The 25,902-nt window shown below is 34.9% G+C and overlaps 2 protein-coding genes and 1 long non-coding RNA gene across 4 annotated transcripts in view; 1 reads left to right on the top strand and 2 right to left on the bottom strand.

The window, feature by feature from the left end:
* Positions 1–1,938: 1,938 nt before the first annotated feature.
* LOC106086520 (semaphorin-1A) lies at positions 1,939–18,934 on the top strand. Of its 2 annotated transcripts, none has more exons than XM_013251225.2 (7): positions 1,939–2,048; positions 13,360–13,891; positions 13,982–14,075; positions 14,166–14,830; positions 14,896–16,020; positions 16,091–16,286; positions 16,370–18,934. In XM_013251225.2, the coding sequence occupies exons 2-7, from the start codon at positions 13,750–13,752 to the stop codon at positions 16,560–16,562; spliced, it is 2,415 nt and encodes an 804-aa protein (XP_013106679.1). In that variant the 5' UTR covers positions 1,939–2,048; positions 13,360–13,749; the 3' UTR covers positions 16,563–18,934. The 2 variants fall into 2 exon arrangements, with proteins under 2 accessions (XP_013106679.1, XP_013106682.1); XM_013251228.2 differs by lacking the exon at positions 1,939–2,048 and adding an exon at positions 11,712–11,806.
* Positions 10,301–25,902, bottom strand: part of LOC106086524 (uncharacterized) — a 78,950-nt gene continuing 63,348 nt past the window's right edge. Inside the window, exon 3 of the long non-coding RNA XR_001221143.2 lies at positions 10,301–10,551. This is a non-coding gene — a long non-coding RNA (uncharacterized LOC106086524). The remainder of the gene's footprint in view (positions 10,552–25,902) is intronic.
* LOC106086523 (TP53-regulated inhibitor of apoptosis 1-like) lies at positions 24,519–25,502 on the bottom strand. The gene is made up of 3 exons (XM_013251231.2): positions 25,411–25,502; positions 25,074–25,342; positions 24,519–24,956 (listed from the first exon to the last, which is right to left on the bottom strand). Exons 2-3 carry the CDS (start codon positions 25,218–25,220, stop codon positions 24,861–24,863), a joined length of 243 nt encoding a protein of 80 aa, XP_013106685.1. The 5' UTR covers positions 25,221–25,342; positions 25,411–25,502; the 3' UTR covers positions 24,519–24,860.

Here is a 25,902-nt window from a genome sequence, read left to right as displayed (position 1 = left end):
TAAAAACGATGAATTATATACAACTATCGAAATAAATAAATGCCTTTTTTAAGCAAATGGCTTAAAAGGAGAACTCTAAAACAATTAATCCTACTGTAATATGGATGTAAGATTGAGTTAGAAAAAACAATTTCATGTAATTATGTTTTAAAAAAATTATGATATATTGTTTAAGTTTTTCTCAAAAACTCCGACAGCAGTCTGTGCTTTAGAGCGTGTTGTATTCCTCCTGTGCTTTAGAGCGTGTTGTATTCCTCCTGATAAAGCATAAATAAACCATCTGTTTTTGTTGTCGGATGAAAGCAAACCCAAAATAAGTTGTTCTCACAACTTTAACAATTTGTATTCGTAAAGAAATCTACTTTAGTTTACACAGATTACAGGATTCACTAATAGAAGGTTAGGTCACATGCGAAAACATAAGTTGGATAGACCCCATGAACATCATTAAGGATCTCAAATCTAACGATTGAAAATGTCATCAAACAGGAGAAAACGTAAATAAAGGACCAGTCTTTATGTCATAAGAAAATGACATATGCAAGTGTGATAGCAAAAATGATTAATCGTCTGCAAATTGCAAATGTGTCTATTGATAAAATATGCGCATATAGTGTGATGGCAGCTTCTTCTTCTTTTTGTCACTCGATTTGTTCGCCATTGCATTGAAAACAGATGATTTATTTCTTATAAAATCAGCTATTTTGAATGCATTGGCGAACGAATCGAGCGACAGAAAGAAAAAATAAACGATTTGTCTAGGTTGAAAGTCATTTGACAATTACTGTTGCCAGTAATGGGAATATCTCTCCAAATTGGAGATTTTTAGTATTTGTTTTTTTTTTTTGTAATTTTTGATAAACATGATAAACAAATCAGCTATTTTGAATGCATTGGCGAACGAATCGAGCGACAGAAAGAAAAAATAAACGATTTGTCTAGGTTGAAAGTCATTTGACAATTACTGTTGCCAGTAATGGGAATATCTCTCCAAATTGGAGATTTTTAGTTTTTTTTTTTTTTGTAATTTTTGATAAACATGCAGATAAGTTAAATATGGAACAGTAAACACCATGTTGTACTTGCTGTATTTTATTTAAGTACAATCATCGATATTCACAAAAAAAAAACAGCTGTATAGTAGGCTTATTTGACAGTTCTATAAAGTAGTACCTAGTACTGCCTTTGACTTTTCGGCCGAAAAAGTCAAAGTTGACGAAGAAAATGCGAAAACATTCCTTTGTACTTGTACTGAGTTCTATGAGTAAAATATTAGCGACATGTCGTTGCGTCAGCATAAATTTAGTTTCAATTAATTGCAAAAGTAATTTAATGCTCACGAAATAGCTACCAATCGACTTTACTTCAATGTTGTTATCTTTGTTTTGTGTGTTGTTGTTTGACTTAATTTTGTGAACTGGTAGATAATAGATTCCGTCGGAATTCGCAATAATGCCTATTAACATTTTCGCTGCGAATGAAGTCAGTACTAGGTTTTACGTATAAAATGTTTATAAAAGTATTAAGTTATTGTTGAGATATTTGTGAACTGGTAGATAATATATTCCGTCCGAATTCGCAATAATGCCTATTAACATTTTTGCTGCGAATGAAGTCAGTACTAGGTTTTACGTATAAAATGTTTATACAAGTATTAAGTTATTGTTGAGATATTTGTACCGCTTCAAAAACGTAATCGTGAAAAATATGGGGTATGGGACATGGTATAATAACCAGGGGCCCAATTCTCTTTCTATTTGAAAACAAAAATTTAATTTTTTTTATTTGATGTTTTTACGAACATATACCAGCCTTTAATTGAATTAATAGTTGTAGTTGACGTACAGCGTATATGCAATGATTTAGGCACCACCGTTATGAAACTGCGCTTAATGTTATATGGCAGCACCTTAAATGTTTGTATGTATACCACTATCTCCCTGTTTTGTGTGCGTTTTCAGTTCAAGTGTTTAAGTGGATTTATTTTAATTATTTCTTTATTCAAACATTAAACATTCATTATTAATATACCGCGGCTATCGCGGAAGGTATAATAATTGTTTATTCATAAAAAATAAAATATCAAACAAATTTGTTGTGTTGGTGTGAAAATATATAGTAGTCCATGGGAGAGGAAATAAGACAACAAATCTAAAACAAAAAACATATAACAAATTGTATGAAATGGCAGCCATTTTTCGTTGTGTCGATAAATAAATTTTATTTGCTATGAAATTGTTGAAAAATACAAAGAAGCCCGTAGATCAAGTCCTATAAAAATCTGTGTTTAGTGCGTTTCTTTATAAGCAAGATGAAGAAACTGGTTTGACAGCTTTTGTCTACCATAAAACTTATATGTGTGTGAGTAGTAAAATAGTAAAAAATATGAATGTTTACTAAATATAACCGAATAAAAAAATTCTGGTTTGTACCAGGGAGAAAAAGTCTTAAATCTCACCTGTGCTGATGTTGTGTTTTTGTTAGCCGCTCAGGACAAAGTAACAAGTAATTAATTCATTTTGTGTTACGTTGTTATGGGAGCCCACCGAATACCCCTCCCTAAAACACCAATACCACCAGTACAATGGTTTTCAAAGAAAGCCGAATTTACAATACTTGAATTATTAACAAAAATTACGTTCATATCTTTGTATGCTTGTTCCGTTTGCCTCAAAAAAAAAAAAAGAAAATTCAACTCCTAATAACATATTGTCAAATATCTAGTGCGATTCGGTGATACACAATTATTTTTTCGGTCGGTTTTGTGTAGTTTTAATATGAGTGCATAATTTTTGTTGGACTCATGGTAATTTATGCAAGAAACCAGAAATTCTACGTCAACTGATCTCTCCACTGAAAATATACACACATACAAATAAAACTCGATTTCAAGTCCACGCTTTAATGTGAGAAAAACTATACCAGCTACAGGTGCATGTTCAGAAAATGAGAACATGTAGCATCTATCAGAACGAGCTGTTTCCAGTTATTATCCACCCAACAAGAAATTTGGGAGAATATAAAACTCAGCAACGACCCATACATATGTGTCTCCTAGTCTTTGTCGACTTGGTGTCTGAATAATAGTGTTTGAAGTATCACAACGGCGGCTGGTGCATGAAAACGTTTGTACGTATGTATGTATGACTTCGTGGTTGGCTTCATACAGTTGAGTTGAGTGGGTCGAGACTGTTGAATGAATGATATGCACTGTTAAAAAAAAAACCTTTAAAAAAAAATGATACAAAAAGTGTTTGAAAGGAAGCAGCCTCCGAAAACCCCACGATTAAAAAAATAAAAACAAAAAAATTATTATATCGATACATATAAAACGAAAATTGTATACACTACAATATCATCACGCCAGTGAGTCATTTGTGATATAAACGCCTTACTCAAATTAAAATTTCAAAGGAAAAATTAAGATAAACACTACTGAAATACATTGAGGAAAATCAATGTTATAAGAGAATAAATTTTTGACCAAATGGTAAAAAGTGGAGCAGAGATACCATAACGTTGGTACTTAAACGATTAGAGAATGAGAGAGTGAGAATATATGTAAAATGCAAATGCAAATTTTGCCCATGAACATTTCACTAAGGAACAGGGGCAAACTTCTCACATATCAATGAGTGCTGTCCGATTCAAGTTTTTAAACTCAATGATAGGGGGTCTCCTTTCTATAGCCGAGTCCGAACGGCATTTTTTTAACATGGCATAGTACCTCACAAATGTTGCCAGCATTAGGAGGGGACAACCACCGCTGAACATTTTTTCCGATGGTCTCGCCAGGATTCGAACCCAGGCGTTCAGCGTCATGGGCGGACATGCTAACCCCTGCGCTACGGTGGCCTCGGTGTAATATATGTAATCAACGTAAATTTCAAAGCTTATAGCAAGTTTTAGCGAAATCAATAAAATTTTTAAAATTCTGGGGAGTAAACTTTTTTGGGTGCCTAGCCCGCCCCCAGAGGCCTTTGAACGCTTACGGCCGTGAGTTTTAATCGTTGTTGCGACAAGTTGGAACAAACAAACAAGTCAACACACTTTGACATTTATATGTGGGTAGATGCATGTATAAAATATTAAGAATCGATAGGTATGAGCTCGCGGTACCTTTTTTCCTAGGTTAGTTCTAAATGGTAATTATTATGTTAATTACCTGTATGTTGAACTTTTGCTCAACTCTTTGGTTGAGTATTTATTATTTTTCATTATCAGTTATTTACTTGTCCAGGACTTCAATAGGCTTATTATCATATAGCATAGGCTTAGCAAAACAGCATTTTTAACTAAACAAATTTTGATTAAAGACTTCGTTAATATAATTTAGCCATGCCGTTTATCAAAAGCACCTACACGTTTAAAATTGCACATGTTCTAAAATATTCAGCAAGTGGACCCTAGGGGTGTACGTTGAGAAATTTGCCCCCACAACATTTGACTGGGCTCCTAATATTTAAAATATGAAGTACATTTTTTCTTCTACCCATTTCATATCCCTATGTACAGTAGAATTCTCACTAGGAGGTAGATGGTTCTAATTTTTTAGGTTTAAATAGGAATTTTTAATTCTTTTACTAGCCGATCCTAGTACCAAAAAAAAATCACTTCTGATAATGATAATTTTCCAAACCAACTTCCGTTGGGTTTTCGATTCTCTTTATTGCTTGATTTCTTTTTGCGTGGCGTATACGATGCGTATTCTTCCCGGGCGGGCAATGCATTTATTTGTGTGCGGTGCTGTTTCAATCTTCCGTGTAAAAAAATCAAAGTCCAACATACAAAAGAGCAACATCATGATCATTTCTCAAATGTTGCTCTTCCAGTTATAAGATTGTTTAACGAAACCACTCGGTGTTTACTACATCGATCCATTGTACACAACTTACATGCGAGTTTTTTTTATCCCCCAAACAGCTCCCCCCGTTATAGCGACGAAGCGTGCATACTAAAGGTAAGAGTGTGTATGTGTGCGCTTGTGGTGTATACTGTTTGTAACCCAATTAATGTTTATGTATGGGCTTATCAAACCATTACAAAAGAGCAGAAATATCGGTTTATGGAAGCAATGAGCCACCAGCAACACCACATTTATATTCATGTTGCTGTCCAGAGACGTCAAGTGGCAAAACCATATAAGTTTCAGGCACACAGACGAGCGCAACCGAAAGCGATCAACGGAGCAATTGACAGAGACCTGTTTTCCTTTTTTTCTATGGGCAAATGCAAATTTGTTTATTCTTCATTATAACGCTTGCACCATTGATCGGTGGAAGCATTGCAATAAGGTGATAGAAGACATACAATGACAATGATTTTCTCCAAATGAATGTTGTCGATTTCGTGTTCCGTTAAAGTGCACTGTGTTTAAAGCTCAGTAGGATCATTTCGGCCACGTTGTATAAACTTGACTTCAAAGGCCCCTTAGGATTTTGGTTAAACTCGAATAGGCAGCAAGAAATTTTCAAGTTGCTTCTTAATGTGTTGTTTAGGGGAGAATTTTCATTTTGCCGACTATCGAAGAATGAAATGTGGTCAAGTTTAGTTTAAAAGTTTGCAATCCAAGTACGCAAGACTTATTAATCTTGCGAATTTGCTTCATTTTATTACCTGCCTAAAATAAAAAAACAACCGCCTAAAAATAACGCCATGGCGAACGCTATCAATTGCGCTTCGCTAATAGCTGAATATTCTGGGAAGCAGCAATTTATGAATGCAATTACCATATTTCACTTCCAGGCAAACATATACAGCAGTAAAACAATTGGTTTGGTGCTATACAGCAGATGCCACCATTAATTCAACAAAATTTAAGCATTTGCATCGCTCATATATGTATATGGAGTAATTGTTAATCTAAGCAGATTATTATTATTAAAATAGCTGGCTAGGAATTATAATGTGTACCTAATTAAACTTTTTTTACGCTGTTGCTTTTCAACCAAACTCGAGCCGTACACAACTTGCTATAGATGTTAAGGGAAATTATATTTTTTGTTTAAGGCAATTATTTTTTTTATGCATAAACAAAAACATGTCTACCATTTTAAATACCTACTATCAGTCAGAGAGCAAGCAGTGAGCGCAGATGTTGACTCATTGTGTATTTTTATGGGTCTTTATTTCAACTGCTTTTCTACGTTTTAACATTTGCTTATGTAGGAGTTCCTATGAAATAAAGAAATTTAACTATTCACACCATCTAAAAAACAAGCAGGGAAAGACAAAGTCGGGCGGAGCCGATTATATAATACCCTACACCACTACGTCTAGCAATAACTTTCGAGTAAATACGAAAGCATAACTAATGGACGTTTTGCATGAAAGTTATATCTAAATTGGCCAGATTTTGATTTAGCATTTTCATAGAATTTTACGTTACGTCTGTGGTAACCGTTGTCGCTTTGATTAACAGCGTTTTACCATAGAATTTCTCGGATGCCCATTCAAGCTTTTCTTGAACGTTAGGTGTCTGCTTTGCATTATTAAATATTGCCAGCCCTGTTATCTGTTTAAAACTATCAACTTCCTAACTAATAGCAAAAACTTCCAGGTACTTATTGAACGTTACTAAAGTACTTGAAATATATTCTTTACAAAAAAAAAAAGATTGCTGTAAACTCTTTACCATTCAAACCGCAAAACCTAATGTAAATTTGAAATAGGTTTATTTGACAGATCTCCTTTATACAACTGTCAAATAAACCTATTTTAGGGCTTCATTAAGTTTTGTGAGTAAAGCCGTAAATATTTATATTCATTTTCATTTTGACCAATGAAACTTCCCAATGTTTGTCCCAATAAGGTTATTTGATTGATTAGTTAAAAATAAGTAAATAAAAAATAAATAAATTTATAATAAAAAAGAAATTTTGTTATGATAGTCCCAGGATTGTCATAAAAGGTCTTATCGGATGAAAGATATTTATGGGAGCTTCATCTAAAACTATGCCGATTTTGATAAAATTTTAACTACGTTTTAGAACTTTAATTTTTCTCGCTCGAGTAGGAGTACTCAGGTAAACTTGCCCCATATATTTAAGTCTGTTTTCGAAAGATCATTCCGCATTCGTGTGACCAGGTGTTGGAATATATTGCCCGCCGAGTTAAGAATCTTTTCACACTCGAATAATGTTTTTCGCTTAAAACATATTAACTTCTATTCTACAGATCAAACTTAGTGTTGTTGCTTGAATCTTTTTGTATTGCTAACATGGGACTTGTTAAAAAATCCAACTATTTAAATTTTTTCGTAATCTTGTTATGATTGGGGAGCCAATTAAAATGAATTAGGCTAAGAATCCTCCATCTTTTTGTAACTGCGAAGTATTTAATTTTTTAATTTTTATTTAGGAATAGTATTTATCTTTGTAATACGTTTTTTTGGCCGAGGAGGCTTATGTATTACTATTAAGAAATAAATAAAATAAATAAATTAATTAAAACATCTCATTCAAAATATAGTAAAGTTGGGCACCCAAAAGTGGCTATAACATCAATTAACTATTTGATTGGATGAAGGTTATCTATAGCAATGGCAATTTTGCCCATGAACATTCCACTATGGAAGCTTTATCTAAATCTGAACATATTTCGACTACGTATTGGGATGTTTATAAAAACATCTTATGCTAAATTTTGCATAGATCGAAGCATAATTGCGCCTACTTTAGCCATAAAATGGCATATAGGATGAAATATAGGTATGGGAGCTTTATATAAATCTGAATTACCGCATACGGGAACAAAAAAATTGTACGAAATGTCTCTATTGTGGACTACTTATTTCTTTGTTGTACGAGAATTTTTGAAATTCAAGAGCGCAAATAACTCTATTATAATTTATAAAATCGTTAGTACTACAATTATAAAGGGGCATATCGGATGAAAAAAGATGATTCTTTCGGTCTGTTTTTATCTTGTGTCTCTTCCATTTGGTATCGTTGGATAAAGCCCGCAGTCCGTATTGAAAATATATATTTTTTTCAAATTTTACTTTCGGTGAAAAAAATTTTCGTATTTTTTACAATGCCAAAAACAAAAAAAAAAAAACTCACAACAAATGGCGCCAGGCTGGAGGCAACAAGTGTTCTGCAGCGCATATATTGTTGGAGAATATTTTGCATCATAAAGAAATATCAATCCTTTTTATTTGTCACAATTTCTTGCAATTTTATCGTAAATAAAGTCCCAACGTATTTCTTAAAGTCTTCGTACATAACACTAAAGAAATCTTTATTCGTATTACTTTTTCATTGTTAAAAGATTTTCTTGGAAGAAATCCAAAAATTCAAAAAGTAAATTTTAAATATTGTTTAAAAAATATTTCACTCTGCCGAAATCACCAGTCAAAACCCACTGCTTGCTATTGAATGATGGATTTTGACCCTTAATCAATTGTCTTAAATACTATATTGTAAATTATGGAATTCTTTGAAAATAACGATATGGCTTTATTTGAAATAATTTTTTAAAAATATGAAATACCTATTGATATTTTGAAAAAAAAATATATATATTTTTTAAAAACTTTGTCTACACAAAATTTTAATGACATTGAGTCTTTAGAAAAACATTCATTAAAATTTTGGCCTTAAACTTCGCAAATGTTTGTCTTTATTAAAATTTATTCATTAGAAAAAAACCATTAAAATTTAGTCTTTTAAAGATGTTTTATAGAAAATGTAGCTTTAGAAAAATAATTTATAAAAACTTTGTATTTAGAATATATTTCATTAAAATTGTGCCTCTAGAAAAAATTGCAATGAAATTTTGTCTTTAAAAAAAATAGCTTTGAGGAGGGTCCGCCCCTGGCGCTAAGATTTTGTCATTAGAGAATGTTACGCTGAGATTTTGTCTATAAAGTCATTCTTAGCCGATCGGTATTTTAAACAATGGGTCTTATATTTTTAACTCTAATTTAATTTGCTCATTTATTAGTCAAGTCGTTAGACCAAATATGACTAAAACGCTACAATTAAAACAATCCATAAAAGTTTTCTTAAAACTAAATCACGAATTAAATACTACTCAAAAATAGTTAATCTCATAAATTTAACTAATATTACCAATAATAATTTATAGCACATATAATAAAAGTAAACATTAAATATTTTCATTAAAAAATAAATCAGGAATTAAATACTACTCAAAAAATACTACTTCTTAGCATTGCAACTGTTACGGGGTTGTGGTGTAGAGCATAAATATGTATTCAAAACAATGGCAAAAGATAAATGGGCATATTGTTTGTCCAAATCAAAACTTTTTTCCACTTTTTATAAGAATTTCTGGCAGACTTCTTTTCTAGGCATACCGAAATCGACTTAAACTGTTGCTCGCCATGATTCGAACACAAGCGTTCAGAATCGTATGTACGCTGCGGTGGTAACCTCTGCGATGGGGAGGCCTCCAAAATTTTAAATTAGTGTTAGAAATATTCTGATTTAAACTATTTTATCACAAAAGTTAGAGTTTGTTTTTTGGCTACCTAGTATATCAGCTGATTGTTTTGAACGCACCACCATAGCGTGAGCATAGGACATCAACAAGTTCTCTTCATCTAACTCTATCGTTGGCCAAAGCCTTGGCTTGATTCCGCAATATACAAGTTGCTTCCAACTCTGTTTTCGGACGTATCTATGTGTTTTTCGGACGTCACCTTCATCGCTGTCCTTTTGGATTCCAATCTAGGACATTTCTTGCTATATGATCGCGCGTAGGATATGACCTAACCAAGTCCATTATCTCTATCGGATTTCTACATAGACAGGGGCAGGGTTTGTTCTCAATTGCAATTCTTAATTTGGAATACGGGTTGGCCAGAAAATTCGAAGTATTTGTCTTAGGCAGCGATTTATGAAAACTTGGATTTTGCGGGAAGTCGCTTCTGTCCAGCTCCAAGTTGTACAGCTATATAATGAAATATATTTCACACTACTTTTGATGATTCTGATTTTTGTATTATATGAGATGTCACTGCATCTCCAAACATTTTTAAGTTTAAGAAAGGCTCTTCTTATCCATAAGATAGAAAAATTGATCTGTGATATAACAGTGGTGGGCAAAAAAACACACGCTATTTCTACATAGACAGGGGCAGGGTTTGTTCTCAATTGCAATTCTTCATTTGGAATACGGGTTGGCCAGAAAATTCGAAGTATTTGTCTTAGGCAGCGATTTATGAAAACTTGGATTTTGCGGGAAGTCGCTTCTGTCCAGCTCCAGGTTGTACAGTTATATAATGTAATATATTTCACACTACTTTTGATTATTCTGATTTTTGTATTATATGAGATGTCACTGCATCTCCAAACATTTTTAAGTTTAAGAAAGGCTCTTTTTATTGATACGTTTTCCTATCCATAAGAAAATTGATCTGTGATATAACAGTGGTGGGCAATCTCGGTTTTGAACAAGTTATAACGAGTTTGGATAGATAGATCAAAGAGAAATCAATCCTATGGCAGCTTGTTGTACATACCAAATGGACTCATTGAACCTTATTAGCCAGTGCTATTTTCCTTAGCATAAACTGTTGTTGGCCTTTTAGTGCAAAATGGAAATAAATAAAAATTAAAATAGAATAGAATTAGGTACATACATATGCAGATATTCTACAATGCGATATTAAGTTTTAAATTGAATTAATGAATTTTCGATGGTGAGTGAGTGGTGGTTACTTTATAAATTGCTTTCAAATGAAAGAGAAGAGGCGATTTGACAACGTACCAATAAATATGATTTGCCTTATCACATTTTTCCATTAATATAATTAATATTGAGACAGTTTGTGGCCAACAGCGATTGTTTTTTAACGGAAAAGGAAAATGTTGACCTTACAACCAACCCACTTGCAATTTCATGCGATCTAAAAAATTTTGTTACACACCTAAGGAGGCCAACGTCAGTTACTGTGGTGACATTCACACATTTCAGACAACAGTTCATTATCCACATCAAGTGGAATTTACGTGTCTTCAAGCAATTATAGCACCAAAACACAAGAGCTGGTGTTCCCACACACTTTAAAGCTGTGTATTTGGTTTCTTTGAGAGTTCTTCTCGTACGGAAAATGACCGGCTATTGTGTATGTGATATCTTTTCATGTTTTACCAAATTGCTTGATACGCCCCAATGCAATACAATCGTCAGCCGTGAAAATATCACGTATTTAGAGAAGATTTTGTCCCATTTGAAAATTATCCTACAATGGAAATGAGCGCCTGATAAAAAAAGAGCGTTTTCCGCACGTGATTTCCAAATGAAAATTCCCCGTTGCCAGCAGTAGGGAAAGCGAGACCAAAACATGTGGCCTCAAATATTCACGTTCACGACTACCACCTATGTGTTACGAACCTACTCCTTCTTTATTTTCCTTATTCTTTTCTTTACTGTACCATCATCATCTATCTATCTACCAAGCATGATGATGCCTCCTATGATAGCGGTTGTTGTTGATAACAACACCAATAACAAAAGGTTTACGCACATACACATATATGGGCCCGCCTTACCTGTGCTTGCTAACCTTTCTGACGTTATTGGTGGCTGAAGTAGAAAATGTCTTGCCTGTTTTTGTTGTTGTTGTTGTTTTATGAGACTGCTCTAGTAGTGTAAGAGACAACGCCGACAGTCGACTTTTATCCAGTGTAGCAAACAAAAAGGTTCACAGAAGTTCACTTAGAAAATTATGATGAGTTGACAAAATGTAAACAACCCTAAGGCAGTTGTCAAAAGACTCTGGAGCTAAAAGGAAGTCACTCATGAAGCCAAAAATAATAACACTGTGGCAAAAAAGGTAAAAACAAAAAACTCATCGATACGACTCGGTATGATTGCTACGCCCCAACCACGTACTTGAGTGAGTTAGCCAGACCTCCCCGCCGCCTCATAGAGACATATTTGGAGCGCATTTTCAAAGAATTGGAATAGAACTTAATTGCAGTGTCGGAAATGTGTGTAAATTCTAAAAATAATATATCTTAAAAAAATATGATTGTGGATGAAGCAATAAATCCATCTTAAAGCTGGTACTATATTCGCTTATTTTCGGCGATTACTTTTTATTGATAATAGATTTTAAAGCAAAAACAATGCCGATTTGATTCAGTAGGACATTCCCTCGTGACTTGTGGGAAAATTTTAATAAAATTGAGATTTTTGTAGTGTTTCAAAAACAGTAAACGGGTTTTTCAACTGTGAAAAACGAACATATTAAAGCCGCCTGACTAAAAGGCAAAAAAGAAGAGCATTGTTGGCAACCCTTAGCAGGGAAAACTGTAAATCAGCCATTAGTGAATAATGAAATTACAAACAAGTTTAAATTGCATGTTTGTGGAGCAAACAAATAGCCTTTAAAAAGTCAAATGGATTGATTGTATCCAATATTAAGATTGTGTTGAAAAACTTCTTGGTACTTGGGTCTCCAGTTCGATGTAGAATGTGAACCATAAAGTTTTACCACTAACTCCGCTGACAGAGAAAATGATAATACAAAAAAGTACTTAACTCAATTTTTTCGTTTTTTGTTTATTCTGGAAGACAAATGTCCGATGTAGGTTTCCTCAAAGTATCAGGTGGATACAATTGGAAATAACAGATTTATAGTGATTAAAAAAAGGCCTATGTCAACTTTTTCGTCCCCCTGTATTCCCTGTATTGTAGTGTTTCAAAAAAGTAAACGGGTTTTTCAACTGTGAAAAACGAACATATTAAAGCCGCCTGACTAAAAGGCAAAAAAGAAGAGCATTATTGGCAACCCTTAGCAGGGAAAACTGTAAATCAGCCATTAGTGAATAATGAAATTACAAACAAGTTTAAATTGCATATTTGTGGAGCAAACAAATAGCCTTTAAAAAGTCAAATGGATTGATTGTATCCAATATTAAGATTGTGTTGAAAAACTTCTTGGTACTTGGGTCTCCAGTTCGATGTAGAATGTGAACCATAAAGTTTTACCACTCACTCCGCTGACAGAGAAAATGATAATACAAAAAAGTACTTAACTCAATTTTTTCGTTTTTTGTTTATTCTGGAAGACAAATGTCCGATGTAGGTTTCCTCAAAGTATCAGGTGGATACAATTGGAAATAACAGATTTATAGTGATTAAAAAAAGGCCTACGTCAACTTTTTCGTTCCCCTGTATAGCAACAAAAATCGAGTTAGCTCCTTTATATATTAAGCCATCGATATATGTATATATATTGTAAAAAAACATGGGCACGACAACCATTCAAATACTCATTTGCTCAATTTTGGGGAAAAATATCTTAACGAACACACCAACAATATTCTCTACCTACCCCAACGTGTAACCGCACTGAGACTTTTATCTCTATTTCTTTTGCAGAATAATACAATACCGGTTCGGTAAATTGTGGTTAATTGTATAAGCCATCGCACATATGCATCTCTAAGAGCTCATTCGCGTTTGTTTCTGTTGCGTGGATAATTGAAAGCCTTTGTTTTTTTTCACGACATTGACTACATTTAATGTGAAAAAGCCTAACGAGCAAAAGGAACATGCTGTTTATAAACTAAACAACCCCTTTGCATTGACAAAGGGGGGCATAGACACCCACTACGTCACCAAACTGTGAAAAAGTAATTCATCCGCAACCAGCTTGAGGAGATTTGTGAAAAGAAGCCAACTGGCCACAGCGATTGCAGCAACCCTAAATATTAAAGGGCAGACCATCGAGCATAGTCGGGCCAAAAGCGTCCCGAAAAGAATACAAACATGCAAACCACCATACTGACGCTTCAAATTCAGATTAAGAGATTGGGAAATATGTCCTCTCTGACCCTACTATTTTGTATAACAACACTAATCGGGCTGTCGCATGCATGGATGCCAGATGTTAGACCGGATCTACAATCAAGTAAGTCAAGGGAATAACTAGATTTGTTTACACTTTAGTTCGAAATACTGAAATCTTTTTTTATTTTTATTTTTAATTTTTAATTTGTAGAGCAAGATAGAATTTTGGCAAAGCTTATTGGCAACACAACCGATTACTATAAAGTGTTAGACCATGATGACACAACAATTCTGGTTGGTGCTAGGTAAGTGACCGCTTCTCGTCTTTTTTATTATGTTATTCGCTCTTAAACAAGTTGTAATCATTTTATTTTTTCTACATTCTCCCCGAACAGAGATATTATATACAATATCAGCATAAATGGGCTGCGTGAAAACAGCCGTATTGAATGGTTTTCATCTGATGCAGATCGGGAGCTCTGTGCCCTAAAGGGAAAGCGGGAGGCTGATTGCCATAACTATATAAGAGTGTTTGCTCGTCTGCACGACGACCAGATTCTAGTGTGCGGAACAAATTCATACAAACCGAGATGTCGTCACTATGTACCCACAATGGACGAAAGTCATCCAAATGTTGCACGCTTTTATGAAATAGTACGCGACGTGGAAGCCCAAGGACTGTGTCCCTATAGCCCACTCCATAATAGTACATATGCGTATGCTGACGGCCATTTGTATTCCGCCACTGTGGCGGATTTTTCCGGCGGTGACCCTTTGATATATCGTGAAAACTTGCGCACAGATCAATATGATCTGAAGCAACTGAACCAGCCCGATTTCGTGGGCGCCATAGAACGCAATGGATTCGTTATGTTCTTCTTCCGCGAAATAGCGATGGAGTTTATGAATCTCGGAAAAAAAGTTTATTCGCGTGTAGGCAGAGTTTGCAAAAATGATCGGGGTGGACCATACAACTTGATCAAGTCTTGGACATCGTTTTTAAAGGCAAGACTCAACTGTTCGATTCCAGGCGATTATCCATTCTATTTCGATGAAATACGTGAGTTGAAGTTGTCCCCTGTTGAAGCAAGTCACAGAAAATAATTTTTCTCTTTCTACTTTCAGAGGCCATAAGTCCTGTGATTGAAAGTGGCCCAAATGCCTTGGTGTATGGCGTTTTCACAACGTCCGTAAATGCGATACCTGGCTCGGCAGTTTGTGCCTTCAACATTGATGATATTATGGATGCCTTTGAAGGTCGTTTCAGATCACAAAAGGACAGTCAATCTCAGTGGTTGCCTGTGCAAGAAGAACAAGTTCCCGTTCCGCGACCAGGTCAATGCGTACCCGATTCTCGTACCTTGTCCAGTATAGCGGTTAACTTTGTTAAAAACCACCCGCTTATGGAAACGTCCGTACCGGCTATATACGGTCGCCCATTACTGACAAAGGTTCATTTGTACCATCGTCTTACATCAATTGCCATTGATCCGCAAGTTCGAGCACTAAACGGTGACTATTACGATGTTATTTACACAGGCACGGACGATGGCAAAGTTACCAAGTTCATAAATATACCTACGCCCTCAAGCGGCGGGACTTCGGCCAGCATTGACAATTTGAAGACGGTCCTAATATCTGAGCTCCAAGTACTACCCATTGGAATACCAGTACGCGAATTGATTGTGTCCCCAAAGACCAATAATTTGTTGGTTGTTAGTGATGGCAGCTTAGTTACGGTCCCATTGCACCATTGCTCCCACATCATTGATTGTGCGAATTGTTTACAAATTCAAGATCCCAATTGTGCTTGGGATCAACAGACACATGAATGCAAAAATCTTTCGCAACCGAATCACAAGTTTGGTACTAAATCCTTCTTGCAATCATTGAACACAACCAAAAAGGCGGCTAAAGCATTGTGCCCCAAGTCATCTGCCAGTGGCCGAGGGCCTGGAACCGTTGTTCCCGATGGTACTATTTTGAATTTCGGCACTGTTACAGATAACAATTTGGACTCGCAATTTAATACCCTACAACATGGGGATGAAGATGTGGCAAAAAAGCACATTTATGCAAATGTGGCCTCCGTTAATGGAATTTCTACACCCATGGACAACGATCTCAACTCACCGGACTTGGATGTGCCCACAGCAATGGCTGATGACTTTCTTCTGGGCACATTTAACGAGGAAAATAAGATCACCTTGCACTCAGTTGACCCCCATGATCTAATGAACTCTGTGAATGGTACATAAATAAACATTGATTGAAGGTATATCCTAGCGACTGTTTTACTAATTCTACTTAATACTTGCAGATCCCCTCCACGCCACCGCCGTTGGTGAGGAACAAAAACTTCAATTGGCTGGAAAAAGCTTTTATTGGGGTTTCGGTGCATTGGCTTTGGCATTAGTTTTCATCATTGGTATGGTAGTTGGTCTCCACGTTTCCAAACGCAATTGCAAACCCCCGTCCATACATAGCAGTCATAGAAATCAATTCAATGCCAATCCGTAAGTCAATGTTATTGAAGCGATATATTCATTGCTCACAAATACCTTTCTCTGTCTCTCTCTCTCTCTCTACATCTTTCCAGGACGTTTGGCCTAAAACATGGCAAAGATATAAATTTGCTTATGAACACTAACCATTACTGCCATCCGGGAAAACCCAGTTTGGATTTAGAGAAGGACCGCAGTCATGAATGTAAAAACTCAACAGAGAATCTCGAAAAGGAATTACCCTGCAAAACGTCCACATTAACAAAAGTCAAGCGCACGTACATATGATCACGTAGAATTTGTACATGTTGGCATCTACTCTGGCTTACCAGAAGGGACATATACAAGCATTTTTAGTAAAATTTTTTAAACGTTTTTGTTTTGTTTAGTTTAAAGTTAATTTTAGCGTTTATACGAATTCCCCCCCATTTACGATTTTAAACGAGCGATATTTATTCGACTAATGTTTTGTAAAACGGACGTACGGCTAACTAAACTGTTGGCCTCGAAGATCTACTTATACCACTTACCACTAGTTGACTAGATGCTGCTACAAAAACATTACTTGAATTAATATCTGAACAATGTCCCGATTTTTTTTGTTATTTTTATTTCCCCTCTTTGTTGTATATACAAAATTATATTTAAAGCGCAATTTGTTCGTAGTTATACACATACATATATTTAGAAATACTTGTAACAGGACGTTTGAAACGTCCACACACATCTGAATCTTAAGTGTAGCAAATAGTCTAACAGTAGTTATAACAAGGGGAGTCTAGAACACTTTACAATATAGACATACATACGTATTAAAGGTATTTTTTATACATACTCTAACATAGGATTGGACTCTATAACCGACTATACATAATTAAGTACAAAATCAACCATGTATCAACTCTTTAGTCGTCCGCAATCCTCTTAAGTTCAAATTTTTTACTCTCATACATATCATTGTTTGACGTCAAGGTGTTATCTATATCTGAGTAATGCCCCAGTCGTTTTCAAGAACAAACATTTGTATATTATTCATAATGAGCCTATTCAACGGAATGCTGTACAAGTAATCCCATTGCAAATACAAGTATTTAACAAACAACCTAATTAGACTGATTACTATGTTGATATGATGATGATGATGATGATCATAAACAGCACAACTACATACATACACACACACACACACACCCATCAACAGTTGTATATTTTTATATAATCTTTATACATTTGAATCCAGGTATTTATTGGCCCTAAGTACGACTGCCGGATTCGAGTTTATATTTCCTCGATATGATGTACAAAAATGCGTTGACGGTTTTCAAAGCTCAACCTCGGTTTTTTTCTCCACATAACCGATGAATTATAAACTTGAAGTTTCGACAGTCGAAGTAAAAAAAAGCGACTACCACTACCACGCAATTCGATTGTGTCTTGTAAAATATCAGCAATTAACGAATGGCCTCAAGCAAAAGGGTATTCCAATAGATACGGGATCTGCAAAATGCCTATATGGATGCATTTAAGAAACCTGATTATAGAAAACCCAATTTACAATAAGTCCCCATTGGCGGAAGACATCCTTATAACTGAAGACACCTTTGTTCTCCTTGCATTTGGAGGATAAACTTGGAGCTTGCATACAATTGAATTGTCAAAGAATATGCGTTGTGTTGTTGCACACATAAAACGTCAATGCTCCCCCTCATTATATTTTACTTTTACACCTATGCATGGCAAGGGTTACTCAAAGTTATGCAGAAATTATTATATAAGTAAGCAAATGCCGCGGCCTTTATACAAATATTAAAAAACAAAATTTTTAAATTGGCTAATAAAAATGGAAAGACTGCGCAACAATTGAAAAGAGCGAAAGTGTTGGACAAATCATAACTGTGATCTGATATACCAACATACAAATATTGGACTAAATGAAAAATGAAAAGAAACCACAAAACAAAATTGATGCCTTAACATTTGTCAATTACATTTTTATACAAAGTTGATGTAAGAACTCGAATATTAAAGAACAAATTGCATGTCCGTCCCACTTAATATATGTATAATGGAAAAAAAGGAATATTACACATATATTTGAACGTAGTTAAGTTTTAGTCTAAGGCGACCACAAGAGGATACTCTAACAGACGACGCATACATATATTTTATATTTTTTTACAAATAAACTGTATAAATTGAAACTTTTGTATGTACATATACAAATGGAAAAGTATGTAAACAAATCCAATCATTTGTAGACAAATATTCTCTTCTAAATCAGCAACTGTACACACAATTGTTTATTAATCTAAATTGGTTTTGAAATTTCTTCTAACAATACCCCTGTTGTGATAGTTTGTATTTGCAGATAATATAATGATATCTATTAAAAAAAAAAAAAAAAAAACAAGACAAAACAAAATAGATATGTCAAAAATGCACACACCGGTGCTTGAACTTGGCATTTTTGGTATTAAAATCTAGGTTTTTCATGTCACCATTTTGGTCTTCCTCATTGAGCGCAAAGAAAAACTCGGACATTGTAAATTGAGACTTCTTTCTTCTATCTACAATGATTTCTTGTCAAGTATATATTTTTACACACTCTTTGTTTTAACTGTTTTTAATATTCAATAAAGTCGTATTTTTACAGAAAGAAAGCTTGCATTGTGTCTTAGTACTCCTATTTTACAAATCTATGTGATATCCCTAAAAAGTGAACCTGACTGGGTAAGTTTTTGCTTCACACCAAAGGCATAACTGTTAGAATTCAATTCCATGGCAGCCGGTTGTTCGTACCGGATTGACCCGATGGATTCCTTCATCGGCAAGGGCTGCCGCCTAAGTGTACAACACTGCTACAACAACAACAACTGTTAGAATTGCAATTTCCCTATGTTTCGGCAACACCAAAATCACCCACAGGAAATGTCAACATTTCATAGTTATTCATTATAAAACTCTTAAATAAAACCAAAGGAGTTTTTCCCAACAATGAATTAATTTTACAGTGGCCGACAAAAGTCTACGTACGGCTCCTATATTAGCTACCAATGGAGTTCTTTAATATACAATTGAAAAGTAATAATGTATTTTTATTTTTAACATCTGTAGGAACGATCGCCCTGATAGAAGAGGATCGGGTGTGGGATTGCTTATTTCAAAGAAATTGAAATATGAGGTCGTTTACTTGGGGTCGAATTATGAAGCGGTCGAATTATCCACCGCTTCAGGTGGAATTTTAGTTGGTGTAATTTGCATACCGAATGACGATTTCGATTTTTTCGAAAATGAAATATCCGGCCTTCTTGTTCGATACAGGGATATTGTGGTAATGGGCGATTTCAACAGAAATCTTTTTAATTCCTCCATCGCTACTGCCATAAGGCAGTACTGCAACAGTATGGGAGTGTCTGTTACCCATAACAGCTGCCCGACTCATTTTGATGTTTAACATCAATCTACATCGTTGATTGATTACTTTTTGCTGTCACAACTACAATATTTGTGCGGTGCCGGCCAAGTTATTTGCCTTAATATATCAAAGTTTTGTATATATCTCTCTCAACATCTCCGTGGGGTGAAATTATGAATTTTGTGAGTTTTTGATTGCAACAGATTCAGTGAACCAGAGTTGCTTGCAAAGGTGGCTTCAGCTGGGCTTGAACGAATGTTTTCGACTACCGATGTTAATGATCAACTTGAGTTATTAGAGTGCGGCTTAGAAAGGATTCATTCCGTTTTTAAAAAGAAGATGTTTGTGAAACAATAAAATTGCAAATTAGCAAATTTTTGCCCATGAATATTCCACTAAGGAACAGAGGCAAACTTCTCACATATCAATGAGTGCAGTCCGATTCAAGTTTAAGCTCAATGATAAGGGGCCTCCTTTTTATAGCCGAATCCGAACGGCGTGCCGCAGTGCGACACCTCTTTAGCGAGAGGTTTAACATGGCAAAGTACCTTAAAAATGTTGCCAGCTTTAGGAAGGGAAAACCACCGCTTAAAAATTTTTTCTGATGGTCTCGCCAGGATTCGAACCCAGGCGTTCAGCGCCATAGGCGGAAATGCTAACCTCTGCGCTACGGTGGCCTCCGAAACAATACGATTCGGAAAATTGGATCAAGTGTTCCGATATCAGGTTTCAGCAGTCAATGGCGGATTTGGCATATAAAGGTTTTCTTCGATATAGCAGCGATGATAACTGGAGTACATACTGCGAATTGGGGAACCGCGCTAAGAGAGTGGAAAGAAGTATTAAGAAGAGTGTACATCGTGCCCTGATTGATAATTGTAGTACTTCTAAGGGTTTGTGGAAAGTCATTAGAGATAATGGTCATGTCAAGACCAGTTCCTCAGTTACTACTGTAACTCTCCCATGGTACTCAATGAGATGAACCGTTCATCTACGCTGCCGATTAAAAGCGCAGTTCCTCAGGGATCTGTACTTGGTCCAATGCTATTTATTTTGTTTTTGAAAGACTTATTTAAGTCCATAGAGAATTGGTGTACCCTATATGCATATGCGCACGATGTTCAGATAGTGTTTGTAGGTAACCATCACTCTTTGAACGTTCTTCAATCGAAGATTGATTTGCCCTTGGCTTCAGAGATGTCTGCGAATCGTCTGTTTGTGAATGCGGCAAAGACTAAGGCTCTTTTCTTCGAAACGAATGATACTCCAGGCGTGAGGCTAGTATATAATGGGTATGAAATAGGATTTGTCCATAATATTCCGTGTTTGGGTATACTTTTGGATGATATATTGTCATTCGATTTAAACATTGTTTCTTGCAGGTTATTCGACTGTTGTTAAAAGTTTTCTTTGTAGTTCCTTCAATGATTTTGTTAAATGTAGAAATCTGATTATGTTCTACAAAGTCTTTAAATCCCGTGTTCCAATATTTCTGGTAAATATGTTCTCATTTTCTCTCTACTCGAGTTAATCAAATACTCATACCAAGAGTTCTTCGACTGTTGTTAAAAGTTTTCTTTGTAGTTCCTTCAATGATTTTGTTAAATGTAGAAATCTGATTATGTTCTACAAAGTCTTTAAATCCCGTGTTCCAATATTTCTGGTAAATATGTTCTCATTTTCTCTCTACTCGAGTTAATCAAATACTCATACCAAGAGTTCTACCCCATATAGGGTATTCTAATTTCGTCATTCTGTTTGTAACACCTCGAAATATGCGTCTGAGACCCCATAAAGTATATATATTTTTGATCGTCATGTCATTTTAAGTCGATCCGCCCGTCTGTCTGTCGAAAGCACGCTAACTTTCGAAGGAGTAAAGTGAGCCGCTTGAAAATTTGCACAAATACTTTTTATTAGTGTAGGTCCGTTGGGATTGTAAATGGGCCAAATCGGTCCATGTTTTGATATAGCTGTCATATAAACCCATCTTGGGTCTTGACTTCTTGAGCGTCTAGAAGGTGCAATTCTCGTCCGATTTTGCACGTGGTGTTTTGGTATTACTTCCAATTACTCCGCTTAGTATGGTTGAAATCGGTCTATGTTTTGATATAGCTGCCATATAAACCGATCTTGGGTCTTGGCTTCTTAAGCCTCTAGAGGGCGCAATTCTCGTCCGATTTGACTGATTTTGACAATTATGCACGTAGTGTTTTGGTATCACTTCCATCAACTGTGCTAAGTATGATTCAAATCGGTTGGGATTGTAAATGGGCCAAATCAGTCCATGTTTTGATATAGCTGTCATATAAACCGATCTTGGGTCTTGACTTCTTGAGCGTCTAGAAGGCGCAATTCTCGTCCGATTTTGCACGTGGTGTTTTGGTATTACTTCCAACAACTGCGCTTAGTATGGTTCAAATCGGTCTATGTTTTGATATAGCTGCCATATAAATCCATCTTGGGTCTTGACTTCTTCTGTGCTAAGTATGATTCAAATCGGTTCATAATCTGGTATAGCTGCCATATAAACCGATCTTGGAAATTGACTTCTTGAGCCAATAGAGCGCGAAATTCTCATCCGACTTTACAGAAATTTTGCATGATGTGTTTTGTTATGACTTCCAAAGTATGGAAGTCATGTTTTCCTTTCGTTTTTTCTTTTTGGTTCTGATTATCGTTATTTTCATAAAAAAAAATAATAAAAAATTTTAAATATAACAAAATTAAATAACTCCTTGTTGAAAATTAGTAGATTTGATGGAAATTTACAGAATCGTTGTTAAAAATTAGTAGATTTTATAGAAATGTACACACTGCAAATTATCTTCTAATTTAGTTTAAGTTACCTATTTTTATATTTCATATAATTAATTTAAGAAGTTTTATGTTTGAGATTAGTGCTTATTGTAATTTTATTGAATGGGCTCTTAAAGGGCGTTAAAATTATAAAATTCAGAAAATAAAATAAAAAAGCACGCTATAAATCCGATATAAACAGCCCTATTCTAAAAAAAACCATTGCCTGGGAGTTTTTTTCCTACTCCCTCCCTTTACCCCTATTCTGAATAACAATTAACTGGGAGATTTTTCCTGCTCGCTTTTTTCTTATTCTAAACAATCTTCGAAAAAGAGAAAAGAGTAGGTATTCTGAATCGAAATAAAAGGGAGAAGGAGATGATAAAATATGGGAACATTTCCCAAACAAATACAAGGGAGTTGGGATAAAAAAGTATACATTTAATGTCATTTATAAAGAAAATTCTTAATCTTTACGAACAATTTATTGTTTGTAAAGATTAAGAATCTTTACGAACAATTTATTGTGTACAAAACTTATTTTTTACTTTCTAATCAAAAGCAAGCCCAAACTTCATGTACGCAACATAAAAGGCTTGTATAAGTTTTTCAGTTTTATTAGCGATAAAGACGATGAAAGCATTGGTATACTTAACTTGTAAGCACTTCAATTTAGACATCGATTGTTAAATGAATGTGCTCATATGACAAGTTATTCTGGGGCCTTATTCTCGCATCCGATTTTTTGTTATTCTATGGCAATCAAAGATGGTCTGGGGCTTATTCTCGCATCCGTTACCCGAGCGAGTTTTTGCTCGAAGATTAATTCCGTTCCGTAAGTGCAAATTGGATCATGGCTTACGATAGTAATCGATACGCCAAGCATATTTTGCCATCTCAAAGGTAAACAAAGCAAAGGGTGATTGTTAAAAAAGTTATTACTACTTAAAAAAATAAATAAACACGTTTTAAATAATATGCAATTATTTTAACGATATGTTACAGTTTTTAAACTGTTAACTGTTGTTTTATGTGAACGATAAACCTTTTAAATGGGCAATTAAGAAAAGTTTTTAAGTTTAAAGTCGTCTTCGGACATAGTAGACAAACCGCACAACGGAATTAACAATTCGCCTCAATTTTGTAAAGTTTGCCTGAATAGATCCTGAAAAAAGGTCTAAACCGTAAAGTATCATGTCTCAGATAGAGAATAAGCAAGAAGCTTTCTCATCTTGAAAGGTAGTTAAACAATAGAAGAATACATTTTACAAAGGCAAGACCAAACCTTTCCAGACAAGGCATCAATATAGTACCTAAAAGATAACTCGGTGTCAATAATAACACCCAAACATCTCAATCTCAGAATTTCCAACAAAAATGTTAAGAGATGTGGTATTATATCTTCCAAACATTAGAGCGTTGGATTTGTAGGGATTAATTCTTAAAGAGATGACAGAAGCCCAGGTTAACAACCCTGACCAAAACCCAGTTTATATCATTCTCAAGAATAACAGGTGGCGTAGAGCTGCCATTAAATATTAAAAAAATGTCATTAGCAAACAAACGTCTCACAACTTATACAAGAAGTAAAACGACACAAATCATCATGAAGAGAAAGCATGCTTGAGAGTTTGCACCGGTCAGAACCACAAACTGAGAAACTAAACGGGATTTTTGAAATTTAAGACTGCGAATGTTTACGTCGATCTTAATTTTCACCAAATTTGACATTAAAATGTGTGTAATAGTGGTATAAGATCCATTAAATAGGAGATGAAACTAAATTTCATTCCATTAAATACCAGATGGAATGAAATTTCACGAAAGCGTATTCGATCACGTATGCGTTAATTCGGTCCAAGTTTTCTCATTTACACATAGTGGCGACACAAAATAGAAAGCTCAAAAAACAAAGTCTCCACAATTCTTTAGGTGATAAACATCTGTAAGTGTAAAAATTCCTCTGGAATGCTACATGGCGTATAGCCAAGAATACAGCTTCAAAAGTTTCTCTTAATTATAACACAGTAATTCCCCCACTACAGGTTCAACATTTATTTCTTAAAATCATAACACAATTATATCTATGATATACACTCTTATCAAGCAATAAATTAACGTTATTTTGCTTATTGGGTGCATTTCGAAGAAATTTATAACGTAATCTAGTTTTGTACATTTTGAACTTTAGGAATATAGAGCATACTTATGCATTTATGCATACAAACGTAACACCATGACTAGCTTATAGCCTCAAATTATATTGAACTACCCCTTTTGTGAGATAGAAATGACTTTTTAGTCTTGCTGGATGTAGGTAACGACTCATCTTGAAAGGCGTAGTCATCGCTATAATCACTGTCGAGTAAAGGTCAGCTCTTACTATGTTCGGATTTCGTATCGTAATCACCAGTATTGTATTCGGCCTCGATCTCACGCAATTCTATCTTCTGTTCCTGCATGGCTTTCTGATCAGAAAAGTTGAATGAACCGCATACATCGCCGACCATTGATAAATGACAAGAAAATGTTATGAAAGGAAAGTATTATATTGTATCATAATTACGTGGTTCAAGACAGCATACCTTTACACACTCCTGATAAACTTTAAAAATTGGAGCACACATGCTATCGTCATGATCGCCTTTTAAAAACCGTTCGGAAAACCATAAATTAAAGCAAGCATCGTACTTTCGCTTCAATTCATTGCAATCATCGCCTAGACTATTCATATTCGCTAATATACCCTATTCCAGGTTTAATATTTATTTCTTATTTCTTCCCTTCCTTTGATTCAATAATTGCACTAAGATTTCCGGTTCACTAAAATGGGTATGCCGTAACGATGATAAAACTAAACGAAAAATAAACACGTGTTTATTATCTAGCTGAAGAAAATACTTCAGATAAATATGGAAATACTTTTTAGATGTGGAAACTTGTACAATAACTTTTTTTTGCTGCGGCGTTCACTTTAGAATAAGGATGATTTTCCCCATAGGTGAATGTGTGTTTGCGATTATTCAACAAATCGATAAATAATCGTATTAGTTTTATGGCTTATTTACATGGCACATCAAGTTGGCTTTAGCATCAATTGTACCATCCTATTAATAGGATGAAAGACGGAAGTGATTGTGAAGGGTTTGCGGTGTTGTACATACTTGCTGATTTTTGCATTGGTTTTTTGGGAAACCAGGGTCCGAACTACCGCATACGTGATAGCGCTTTCGAATCGAATTAAATTTCATCTCATATTTAATGGATGTTATAACCAAGATATATTCATTTACAGGTAGTGGCAGTTGTCCAACAAAATATTGAATGCACTATCTGTCAAAATCAGTGATTAGTGCAACTCTGATTTTGTTTATATTACTACAATAGTTCGCGCAGTTTTTCGTTGTTTGTGTG

The sequence above is a fragment of the Stomoxys calcitrans genome, chromosome 5, assembly GCF_963082655.1.
Source record: "Stomoxys calcitrans chromosome 5, idStoCalc2.1, whole genome shotgun sequence".
Taxonomy (NCBI): domain Eukaryota; kingdom Metazoa; phylum Arthropoda; class Insecta; order Diptera; family Muscidae; genus Stomoxys; species Stomoxys calcitrans.
The sequence above is the reverse complement of the archived record's forward strand: the minus strand, read 5'-3'. Positions and strand labels throughout refer to the sequence as shown.

Bases quoted from the DNA above. Each gene is read 5' to 3' on its own strand.
- LOC106086520 (XM_013251225.2), top strand. From the start codon at position 13,750: ATGCAAACCACCATACTGACGCTTCAAATTCAGATTAAGAGATTGGGA. The intron at 13,892-13,981 runs GTAAGTCAAGGG...TTTAATTTGTAG, and splicing joins TAGACCGGATCTACAATCAA to AGCAAGATAGAATTTTGGCA. The intron at 14,076-14,165 runs GTAAGTGACCGC...CTCCCCGAACAG, and splicing joins ACAATTCTGGTTGGTGCTAG to AGATATTATATACAATATCA.
- LOC106086523 (XM_013251231.2), bottom strand. From the start codon at position 25,220: ATGAATAGTCTAGGCGATGATTGCAATGAATTGAAGCGAAAGTACGAT. The intron at 24,957-25,073 runs GTATGCTGTCTT...TTTTCTGATCAG, and splicing joins TTTATCAGGAGTGTGTAAAG to AAAGCCATGCAGGAACAGAA.